At 35.7% G+C, this 12,715-nt stretch overlaps 1 protein-coding gene across 1 annotated transcript in view; it reads left to right on the plus strand.

Moving 5' to 3' along the window:
- The window catches only part of COL24A1 (collagen type XXIV alpha 1 chain), a 397,032-nt gene that overhangs the window by 168,955 nt on the left and 215,362 nt on the right, over positions 1 to 12,715 (plus strand). Inside the window, exons 18-19 of the mRNA XM_072974057.1 lie at positions 8,493 to 8,546; positions 10,544 to 10,588. Coding sequence (XP_072830158.1) covers positions 8,493 to 8,546; positions 10,544 to 10,588 — 99 coding nt within the window. The remainder of the gene's footprint in view (positions 1 to 8,492; positions 8,547 to 10,543; positions 10,589 to 12,715) is intronic.

A 12,715-nucleotide genomic window follows, 5' to 3' on the forward strand; every position in this document is an offset into this window, starting at 1 on the left:
TGGAAATGCTGAAATCTAAACAGAACCGGTATCTAGGAAACTTTCGGCTATGCATAGGTCAAAGACTGTTACTTCCAATCTTCTGCTGGTGGCATAGCTATTTAGAAATGTGGGTTGATGCTTCAATGATATACTGCTGAGTGGACCTCATGTTATTTCATTTACTTTCATTAGTATGAATAAGATGTACTTTATTACAGTCACTACTCCCCCTTAATTAATAATTTTTATATGTTGTAAATCAGCTCAAATATTTCTCAAATTTTAGGTAGATAGAATTACTCAGTCTTTGAGTATAGGATATGATTCAGTTTTAAATAATTATTATAACATGTAATTGGTAGAACAGCTGTAACTCTTATTAGATAACTCTAAATTTAATGTAACATATTACACTCAGATTTTTAGTTTCTAAAATTAAGGCCAGAAACTGGTAGAATAAATTACTTCACATTCTGTACTATAAAATATGAAACACTCTGACAGTTGAAATAGTTAAGGTAAGAGGCATAGAAAACTTCAGAATCCAAATTCAGGTCACTATAAATAGGAGTTTCTTTGGATTACTGAGTTGGTTTCTAACCTGTCTACTTAAGCTCTGTGTTTGGTATGAATAGTTTACAAAGAGATGAAAGTGTATGTTCACATCACATCATATACGTGCATAGCACAAAAATATATGGAGGAGTTGTAAAAGTCCTGTCCAAAATTGTTTGCTGAGTTAGTAGCATTGCCAAGCTTAGGTTTGGGAAGATGTTGCTATAAGTCATATGCTCATACTGCTGACCAAAGAGTCACTATTTCCGTGAGTAAACACTAAGCATGGAATTAAGTTGTTGTGAACCAACTTCCTTAGTGATGTCTGTCTTTTTTAATGAAATTACAGACTTACAAGTAATAGATATCTTCTCTCACACAGCATGAATATTGTATGAATGCTATTGAAAATGGATACATCTTAAAATAACATATTATTTTGGTTATTCAAGAGCTGTTTATTATTTAACATCATACTGGTATTTTTAAAATTAATGTTTATGTTTAAAGTTTTAAGTTTTACTTCTCGGAAACACTTTTTTCTCCAAAATAAAACATTTTGTTTATTCAGGGTTTGCAAATAGAGTTGCTATTTGTAACACAATGAGTCTCTGTTTTTTCAACCGGGAAAAGTGAAAAACTGGTTTTGTTAGGAATTTGGTGTATTTTAGGATCAGAGTATGTTAAAGTAGTTATATTAACAAATTCATTTGTTCCTTGGTCTTATGTTGTTAACATTTGAGAAGTGGTTTTCTTCCTTGTAAGTTATTTTTGATTTCAGAATCTTAGTATGAGGTACTTGTTAATCACAATTATTTTTAAAGACCTATAATCAGCTACATATTAGGCAATATCTGTGTACCCATGCTTCTGGATATTGAGGTACTATGGTTCTTACCTCTTCCCTCCTCCACTCCCTACAATGTCACAATTGGATTAAAATCCTCATTGTCAGTTATATTAGAAGACAGCCATCCCCGGGGCTCTAGGTGCCATAAATAAAACCAGCCTTTGGAGATGGGGAAGCCCAAAAGGCTATTAATTCATTCCTTTTGTTATCCAGAAATTAGAGTTAATCTCAAGTTCTTTCTGCAGAAATCTCAGATGAAAACGTGGTAGTAGACAATCTTTATTGGTCAGGACTCTTAAATGACATAGAATCACTGCTCTATTTTCCATGCTTTACTATCTTAATTTGAGGAGATTATTGGAGCATATGATATGAGCCAAATTATTTAAAAGCATAAAACCATCCACTGATTTATATTAAAAAAGAAGAATGATGTTTATAAATATCAGGGAGGCAGGGAGAGAGGATTTATATTTATGAAATTCATATTTTTATACATGTTACTAATTCCAAGTAGTTTTCTTTTTCTGTTGTTTTTTTAGTAGCTTTCATTTTAATGCAGAGCTTCCAAACTTATCCTCTAGTGCCACACAGTCAGGAAATTCTATAGCTGCCTTTTAAAAAGCATTTTGTAGGGTCTCCAGATTGATTTAATCAGTAGTCTCTTGTAGTAAGCTGAAGCAAATTTATATGGCTCCACAGACCTAAAATATTTCTGCCAGAATTCACAGGATTGATGGTAACATGATATTGGAGATTGGGGTTGACTCTCAGCAACACCTAGAAAATTGTTGTCAAAATATAGAGGATTTTAAAGGACTTTTTAAGATCTGATCATAATAGATTACAAATGCTCAAATCCTATTATATTTGAAGTTTGACAAAGAGCAAATGTGTACTTAGTTTTCCTATGAATATCAATATATCAACCTTAGAACAGTGGACAAAATAACACCCTTAAGACACTGGGACTTCAGAGCTGTTTACTTTTCTAATTATAGAAAGGGGTGTCTGCTCTTCTTTTCTCATACATCTTTCTGTTAGAAGAGTCTATTTAAAGCAAACTGTATTTTGGCTTTTAACTCCAGTGTTAAAAAAAGTCCTCTGTTAGACATCTGTTATTAGTTCTATCCTTAACCCCAAACAATCTTAAATATAGTCCTGTTTCAAATACATACATTTTATGGACAATTTGGAGGCAGCATTTTCTTTGTCCCAGAAACAGACTGCACTTTACATCATAAAGAAGAGACTACTGTTGCTAGAGCATTACAAAAAATTGTCATTAATTTTTCAGTGATTCTTCCTCTTTCAGGAAAAATGTATTTTCTGGATTCTGCTTTATTGGGTGGAATCTATGGTGAATCTGTTTGGCTAACTATAGCTTGACAAGAGCCCAGGCCTTTGAAGTAGAACCACCCACAAGGTTGGGACGGTTACTGAGAAGAGGGACACGCAGTGAATTTGGTAACTTTGGGGAAGTCCAGGCAGAACATGATTTCACAGAGCTATGACACCCCCAAGTGGGAATTCAGGCAGGCATTTATTTTCAGGGTGGGTAATGTGAGGGAAAACTCGAGACAGTCTTGTACATTATCGAATCAGGAATGTGAAAATGTGGGTGCAAATATGGCAGTGAGGTTGGGCTTGGGTTTAGGGGCTGTGTTCTCTATGTGGGGAGGGGCAAGGATAAGGGAGGGCCCTTATGACTGCGGGATAGAATGTAAGGTTGTGTAGCAAAACTGATTCTTCAACACGAGAATAAGGCAGATTCCAGTTCTCAGAACTAGAGTACAAGGTGCTAATCCTTCTTTAAGAACAAGGCAGGAACTTGAGTCTGAGAACTGAGGCCCAGATCATACCTAGCTGGGTTAACAGTAAGCCTGATTTGATGCTGAATCTCCAAGAATTTGGTTAGAACTCCTTAAATTCCTACCTAAACTTAAAATTAATCTCAACTGTCAGGACATAGTTGACCGTTGAAGTGTGGATCAAATTGTCCTACCTGAGAAGAGAAGAAAGGCCTGGGGCTGGAGGATCTGCGTTTAAGGTGACTGACTCACTGGCTGGCCAAGTTGGTGGGAAGCCTCATTTCCTCCCTGTGGGGAACTCTCCACATGGCAACCTGGGTGTCTTCACAACGTAGCTGTTGGCTTCCACCAGAGCAAGTGGTCTGTGAGAGCAAAGTAAAAGGCATAGTACTTTTTATGACTTATCCTTAGAAGACACACCCTGTCTGTTCTATATTCTTCTAGTCACATATGTCAGCCAGGATTCAAAGTGGGAAGGGACTGCACAAGGGTATTAACACCAGGAAATGAGAATCGTGTGGGTCCATCTTTGAGACTGGCTACCAAAGTATTTTAATAATGTTCGAGTCTCAGAAAAAATCATTCTCCTCATCTCTTGCCTGTATCTTCACATCTGAATGCCATGGTTTTTTCCTTTTTTGGGGGGTAATTTATTTTTTTATCTTTAAAAGTGGTACTGGGATCAAACCCAGGACCTTGTGCATATTAAACACTTGCTCTAGTGCTTGAGCTATACCCTTGCCCCCTGAATACCATGAAGTTTTATAGGTGGTACCACTGCCAAGGTTAAGAAACTGCTTGAGATTGTGATGAGGATTTGAGCAGGCAGTAGAAGCAGTTAGGTAAGAAGATGAATTTAACTTGTCTACTTCTCCTTTCAGCATGAATCCAATAGAATCTGTGTAATTAAGTACTGTTTCCTAGTAATGCAAAGCTTCTGTTTTCTTGCTTCTCTTTGTGTTCTGTTTTATGGTTTCAGAGGCAGTGCAATATTTGCAAGAGCTACACCCAGAGACTGAGAAACATTTTGCATTATCGAATAATTCATATTACTCTTAAATTTCTATTTCATAGATATGGACACAAAATTTATGAGGCATGATAAAAATTGTTTGCATTGGCAACTAGATGCATAGAAAATGCTAGAATGATGATTTTTTAAAATATAGGTACTTAATTATATTAAAAATTTAAGTAAATGTAAATTTTTAAATTTATTTAACTAATATTGATAATTCATTAATTATAATTTGCAATAGAAAATAAAAGTAGAAAATCCTCAAAGAGACTGTTCACTTAAATTTTTAAAATCTGGAAACAGTGTGACTAGTCTTACATTGAGCATTACCACACAGGAAAATTTGCAAACAGGACTTTATGTTTTCTCTATTTAAAAGTAGATTTAATTAAAAATATCACAAACTTAGTAGCTTAAAATAACCCATTTATTATCTGACAATCTTCGTAGGTCAGCAGTCCAGGTACTCTTTCTGCTCAGGGTCTTCTCAGGGTCGTAAGGCTGCAGCCACAGTGTCAACTGCTGCATTATCACCTGAAGGCTTGACTGGAGAAGAGTCCACTTCCAAGCTCATTCAGGCTGTGAGGAGAATTCATTTCCTTAAAGTTGTAGAACTGAAGGCGCTAGCTTTTTTGCTTACTTTTGGCAGCAGCCCACCTTCAGGTCCCTTGGACTGTCCACAGTTCTTGGAGATCCCCCACAGTTCCCTGCCATGTGGGCACCTCCAACCAGCTGCTTATTTCATCAAGCTCACAAGGGAAGTCTCTAGCTCCAGGCTCTTAGAAGGTGGACTCATATAGTATAACATAGTCACATGAGTGAATCCCATCACCTTTCTCTATTCTGTTTGTTAGAAAAAGCAAGTCATAGTCCCACCACACTCAAAGAGAGGGCGTCATACAAAGGCGTGAACACCAGGAGGTAGGAGTCATTAGGAGTCACCTCAAAGTCTGTCCACTTCACTGATCAAACAGTGGAAATGAGCAATAAAATTATTCACAACTTGGAAAGATCAAACGAAATCCCTGATACACCATATTCTTTACAAAGTAGACTTTTATAGCGGGTCAAAACACTGAAAATGTGAAAAAGAATTATGTTCACAGAAGCAGCAGTGCAACTCTGGCATGCCCGTTAGAAGACTATTAGTAAATGAAATTAGCAAGCTGGACAAAAAGCTAAGAGGCTCAAGCTTTCCTGTGGTTGGTAGTTCTGGCAAATGGCCATTGCACCCTTTGGTAGTATGAAGGTATTCCAGGAGAGCACAATTTGATTTCAAATTAGTAGTTATAATTTTCAACTAAGTAAATATGAGAGCAAATTTAGTATTTCATTTTGCAACAAATTCTTTCAAGTGAAGAAATAAACTGTTGAAACTGTCTTTTGTATTCTAAGTTCAAAGGCAAAATGTTTTGTCACCGTTCTGTTTTTCAGAACCAATCTTAAAAGTCATTTTTTGACAATGAAGATGTATGACTGCTAGCCTTTAGGTTCATTTTATCAAAGGAATACAGAACTTTCCCTGCATTAAAAAACAAACAAAAAAATCATGCATGTAGTTACCAGAATTGAATAGCAGTGAACAAGCAAAGACATATTCAACAACATAAAACACTGGCATGATGTTCTTCAAAAGAAAATAAATACCCAATATATAGCCAGATATAATGATGCTTTTCGTGGCATGAACTGTACTATATTGAATAAAACAAGAAAATCTAGATGTCATAGGAATTACTTCAAATACTGATGACACAGTGGTTAACATGTAAGATGGATAAAAACAATAAAACAAATGATCTCTAGCTAGAATGGAGAAGTAAAAATGAAATGAAATGTTTAATGGGTGGTAAAGTAAGAGGAGAAAGAATGCATAAATTTCTTTGAAGTAGATATTACTCAGTTCAGCCAAATCGTTTCAGGAGCAAAGTCAAGTTGAACAGCTAATGTTTATTACATGTATTGTTGAACTACCAGAAGAAGAGGAAGTTGAAATTAATAAGTACTTATTTCGTTGGTTTTATGCTTGTTGTAGAAAATTTAGGCTTTGTGCTAAGAGGAGAAATAATCACAGTTCTCTGTCTTCTGCCCTCTTCCTCTCCTCGTGGGGAGACAGCACTAGTTTTGTGGGAGGCTGAGCTGGAGAGCAGCTCCAACCACTGGATGAGGGTGGAGGGGCCAGTCGGTCCCAAACAGCACATCCTCTAGGCAGTCCTGAGTGGTCCCCAAAGATGTTTTCAGCAATTCAGCTCCTGTTCAGACTGCTTATTTCTTTGTTTTTTAAGAAAAAAATTTATTGAGATTTAGTTTACATACTATGAAATTCACCCCTTTAAAGTGTACAAATCAGTGGTTATTAGTATGTTCACAGACTTGTGCAGCCGTTACACTAGAGCATTTTCATCACCTCAGAAAGAAACCCAGTACCCATAAGCAGTCACTCCCCAGTTCTTCGCCACATCACCAGCCCTAGGCAACCACTAATCTACTTTCTATCTCTGAATGTGCCTATTACGGACGTTCACGTTAATGGAGTCGTGCAATATTCCACCCCCCTCCCCAGTTCTTTATTATTTCACTGACGTTTCTGGAAAACCTTATGATCTATCTAAAAAATCAATCATCTCTTATGTTTCAGATTTATTACAGTATTTTTCTTCTACTTTTTCCATTACCTGTGTATCATAAATACTTTCAAATACCCATATTAACTCATGCTGAATAGAATGATGTACTGCAGATTTTTGAGCTTGTTGACAACAGGGTTTGACTTCTAAGGACAATCAAAGCAAAATGCCTGCCTGAACTTCAACTGACTTTGAAGAGGGTATGGCTGCAATATGTTTGACTACACAGATGGTTTTTGCATTGTCCTCTGATTACAAAGTAAGAGAAACTGCTTCTAGTACGAGTTAACTATGTCTTAGAAACATCATAATTTTTTCCATTGTTAAACCATCCTTTAAACTTAGCCCATTCATGTTTGTACTAGTGAACCAGTGATTTTTGGCAATCTGTTAAACATATAATATTTAATACTGGCTGACTTGCCTAAATAAAAGATTTAAGAATCTAATAATATACTTTTATTTTTGTTAATCATAAGTTTTTGAAGTCAAAGTGTTGATAATAAGTCTTATAAATCATTTTGTGAAATAGCCTTTTCAGAAGTGAGCTTTATGGGGAAGAGTATAGTTCAGTGGTAGAGCGCGTGCATAGCATACCTGAGATCCTGGGTTCAATTCCTAGTACTGCCATTAACTAAATAAACAAACAAACAAATAAGTCTAATTCCCTCCTCCCCCCCAAAAAAACCCACAAATAAATTCCTAAATAAAGAAGTGAGCTATTTAAAGTTGATAAACTCAGTGGTAAATCTGCAGGAAAAAACTTTAGCATATAAAGTAAGAGTAACTGAGTACTTGAGTTATTTTATGATAGAATTTATACTTAAAAAGTCTGTTAGTTTACTATGCTTCATACTTTTACAGTGTAGAATTCTCAGTGGGCATTTGGAAAGCTTAATCTTCAGTGGCACCGCATTTTTGTATTTATAATATTTATGTGCATTATTGCTTTCCTTAAATGGTTCTTTTGCATGTTGTATCATATCTTGAGTTGATGAATTAAAGTATTCCATATAGCATCGTTGAAAATTTACTGACTCTTCAATCAGACTGCCTCCATTCAAGTCTCAGACCCACCCATCACTAGTGGGTGCAGATGACTTATGAAACTCTGCGAGCTTTACTTTCCTCAACAACAAAATGAGGACATTAGTACTCACTGATTTGACCTGCTGTGGAGATGAAATGAGGTGGAATGTATATGATAATGTGTATAAAGCCCTTAGCACGTGGTAAGTGTGCTAAGCACCTGCTCAGTATTATTAGTCACTTCATTGTCTGTGGTGTGTGTATAGCAACAGCATGAAATAGTGGTCATAGCTAATGGATTGGTCAGCTGGAAATCTTGGTTATGTTTCCTCTCATTCAGTGATTCTTTAAATAACAATGAACAAATTTCTGTTTTCTCCAACTTAGCTTTCTGTATATATTCTGTGGCATGTAGAAGAATTTTTATAACATATAGAAATATTGTAATTAAAATCAATGAAGTTTTATGCAAAACAAATACACATTTTTGTTGCACTACAATTTATAAGTTAAGAGAGAAATATTTCCTATTACTAAGTTCCTTATTAGAGAACACAGCAGAAACGAATTCTTTATCTGTTTTGGTTTTAACAGCATTTCTTTCTCTTTCCTTGGGCCAGGGTTTTCCAGGTGACTTTGGAGACAGAGGCCCTGCTGGTCCTGATGGCAGTCCTGTGAGTAAATTGCAGTGGTCCTCGCCTTGCAGCCTAACATCACTGGGACCCCATAGCAGCTGTACTTGCCACTCTCATTACCACGTTCCTGACAAGCACCCTGGGCCAGACAGTTTCTGTACCACAGTGCATATTCCAGTTTTTGATTTCACGACATGAGGAATAAGACGAAAGTGTTATAAACTCTGCCTTGAGATGCAATTGTTAAAATTAATTATTTTGATCATGTTAAAACATGACCAATTAGGTAAAATATTGGAAGTATTAGAAGTATATAATCACAGTATTGACTTGTATATGTGGGGGGTGGGGGGTGGGTAGAAAAGAAGTCTTTTATGTGTATCAAGGTACTAATTAATAAGCTTCATGCAAAACTTGTGCATTTGGTGTTTGCTCTTTGTGGATTCAAATCCGTCATCGATCTACCTTACTTTTGAGTATTTTATAAAGAAATCTTATTTTTGGGGACTGATTAGATATCTATGTTCAGATTGGGGAGTTACAGTTCTAACATTATTTTAATTATATTATCAAGGAATGATGATGGATTGCTGCTTTTTGACACTAGGTAGAAATACCTTCACCTTTTGCCTTCAGAATATAGCTATCCCCTAGTCTATGTCATGCAAACGTTTTTTTCATGAGATTTTTTTAAAGTGAATTAGAATCAACCACTAAATCCTTGTAACCTGAATTAGGAATAGTTCCTATATTTAGACATATGTAAATTATTAGTATTTATGCTTAAAATGAAGTGTTTGAAAATAATTTTTTATTTCTTTTCTAAATTATAACTATGTTAGCTTATTTAGTGAATTTAGCCAAAGTTTTATTTGTTATAAGGCTTGGAAGATACATGAAGAGTAAACTGATACCCAAACAAATTGTTAGAAACTTGGATGATGTCTTAAGTAGAATGTTTACCATCTTTTACCCATGATTCTGGGGATCTTTCCATTTCAAGCATAATTAAGTTAAGCAGTATTTGCATTTTTCTTTAATACCATTTCTGTCCTTGCATACCTAGTGTGAAGCCATCTTATTTAATTTTTTGTCAATTATGCATGAAGTTTGTTACGCTTCGACTACTACGGCATTTAAAACTATTTTTTGCAATCTGCATTTTATTTAAAATATAATACTTCTTGAAGAGTATTTTGAGCCTTTAAAATCGTTAGAATGGGAGAATAAACGGGACATTTTCAGTTTATTGGTTTTTAATTCTCTATGTTTTTTCCTATGTCTTTGTTTCAAAAAAGAATTTGAAATTCAGAAAAAAAGAGGAGAATGTATCCTTATACTTTGTACCATGTAAATGATGCAACACTGACTTGAAATGGATTAGGAATTAATCACAGAGACTGTGACATTGAGTTCAAAAGACCATTGCAAAGACCCACCACAAATCAACTGGAAAAAATAATATAATTTAAAATTCCATACAAATAATTTAACAGTGTTGGTAGTGTCTTACATATGTATGGTGTTTATGAAAAATTTCAAAACCTTTTGTGTATTTGTTTTAATTGTGATCTTTACAAAATGAAAACAAATATTACTATTATTTTATAAATGAGAAATTTTTAGATGATGTACTTCAGAAGAACTGATAGTGCTTTAAATGACATGAAAATGTTCTTCTAACCCTACGTGCTGACCACCTGTGTTTTTATACTACAGCTCGGCTAGTTATGTCTATAATGCTGAGTATTAATGGGATTTACTTCCCTTACTAGATGCCTAGGAGGCACAGAGAAACTACATGCTAGGCTAGCATCCAAAAGCACGGAGCCAAGAGCACTTTTAAAGATGTTAAGCTGTTATCAGAGTTTGGACTTCTCAGGATGCGTAACAGTAGGAAAGTTTCAGAAGTTAGCTATGAAAGATGGAAAAATTTGATATATTTTTTTCCTAGAAATTCTTATCTCCATCTTTAGAAAATGCTCTTAGTAATTTGGAGTCACATTTAACGCACTTTGCATGTTTCTCTTACGCAGGGACTTGTAGGCGGCGTCGGTCCTCCGGGGTTTCCTGGGCTTAGAGTGAGTATCAAGTATCACCCTTCTTATAAAATATTCTTGTGTGTGTTTATATTTGTTAGATGTGTTTTAAAAACTTTAAAAAAAAATAAGCAAATTTAGTGTCATTGTTGAATATCAGCCTTGCTCACATGTATTTTCCCATCAGACATGCAAATTAAATCAGTAGTCTGAATCTAAAAATTAATTTTACTTTATAAGCTAAAATAACAAATTTTTGCAGGTTGACGTATATATGTATTTGTCCGTTTCTTTAAAGGATACTTAATCGAGACTCCGTTTCTTCAAAAATGTAAGACATAGGGCAGCCACTTCGTTCCTTTGAAGTAGTCTTTCCTGCCATCTGTCTGGACAGACACAGATAAGGCTGAACAAAAGCATATGGTAACTGTAGGCTTTGCTTATGAAATAAAATTGAATAAATGGTTAGGAAAACCATCCTGAGCAAAAGGTAGGAGCTGGGCTTCAATGCCATTAAACATTTTAATACCTCATTTATTTATTAGACTTTTTAAAAGTGACTGTATTATTTGTTCACTTAATCAGTTTTTATACAGTGAATTCAACTCCATTTCATTGGAGTTTCTGATGTCAGCAAAGCACAGTTTAGTAAAAGCAATTCTGTGGAGGCCAAAACAGTGTAGTCCAGCTATGTCGTTCTCTGATACATATTTTATTATTCATTGGAGTGAACGGACTGCTACTTTGGATGTATCTTTGTAAATATGTTTCTCTCATCCAAGCTTATGGTTCATGACAGACATATAAATTACAGGTATTTTATATAAATTTAGAGCCATATGCTTGAACATTGAGCTGACCTAAGGCAAGACTGACATATTTTTATTCAATGTAAGGAGCCTAATGAAAACAGAATCTTAAAAGCAGACTATTTCTATTCGTATAAAAGTAGGATGGCCATGGTTAGAGGCAGGATTTTCCTTAAAAATCGATTTAGAGCTTGCTGTAATAAAGTAGGTCATTAAGACTCCAGAGTTTGATGCCATAAATCATAGCTACAATATTTTTAGCTTGAACTTGAACACAGTTCTTCTAACTCCATATTTAATGTTCTTTCCCCACCTTAACTGCCCCAAGGCAGAAGGTGGCAGCTTAGCCAAAGGAATGAGTCAGGAGTTCAGTTATTGGAACTATGGTAAAAATCAGCATAGCGAGTTTTCACTTGCCCCTGTCAGATGACATGGGTTAGAAAGTAAGCTCAAAAACCTGAGTAAGTCTAATAAGACATTTAAACATTTCTCTTGTATAATAATATTAGTGTAGTAATTATAATAAAATTAGCAATAATAGCTCACTTTTATTTAGTATTTTCTGTGTGCTAGTCATAAGGGTTATGTCATTTAATTCTCAGAACAACTGAAGACCACTGAACTGGTAAGTTGAGCCCAGAGTTGAAGCCAGGTGATAAATATCTGGAGTCCAGAACTCTACCCATTGCGCTATACCACCTCCTTCAAACTTATATTACCTTCAAACGTACACTGCCTCTCTTAAAAGATTTCTTTAGACTTCATGAGAAGCTCTATGTGAAGGTGCAAACCAAAGGGTCAACTTTTTCTCAGAACTTAGTGTAGGACTGAACCTGTCAGTGGCACTTTAGACTTCATGAGAAGCTCTGTGTGAAGGTGCAAACCAAAGGGTCAACTTTTTCTCAGAACTTAGTAGGACTTAGTAGGACTGAACCTGTCAGTGGCAGTCAGTGTCCTGATCAATGGGGAGAGAAAGGAAACGGGGAAGGGAGCTGGACTCCAAAGACACTCTTTGTGCATTCTTCATTTAACCCATCAACATTAAGTTGGTTAGCTCCAAAGTTTCTGTTGTTATGCTTAGGACCGAGCCCCAGATTGTTAACATGGCCAAGATATCCGGACTTCTGGTTCTGATCTGCACCTTGAGAGCATCCCCTGTGCGCCAGCAGAGCTGTTCATTCTCAGGTGCTGTGCAGCCTCCTGCCGCATGGCCTTTGCCCTCATTTGTCTGCCTGAAACACTTGCCTTTTCTGTCTAATACTTAACTTTTACTCATCTATCAGTTCCAAGACTGAGCACAGTGCCTGACACATAATAATGCTCAGTACAAATAATTGGGTTTTCTGCCCTTTCTCTTTCT

This window comes from Vicugna pacos, chromosome 13, assembly GCF_048564905.1.
Source record: "Vicugna pacos chromosome 13, VicPac4, whole genome shotgun sequence".
NCBI classification, from domain to species: domain Eukaryota; kingdom Metazoa; phylum Chordata; class Mammalia; order Artiodactyla; family Camelidae; genus Vicugna; species Vicugna pacos.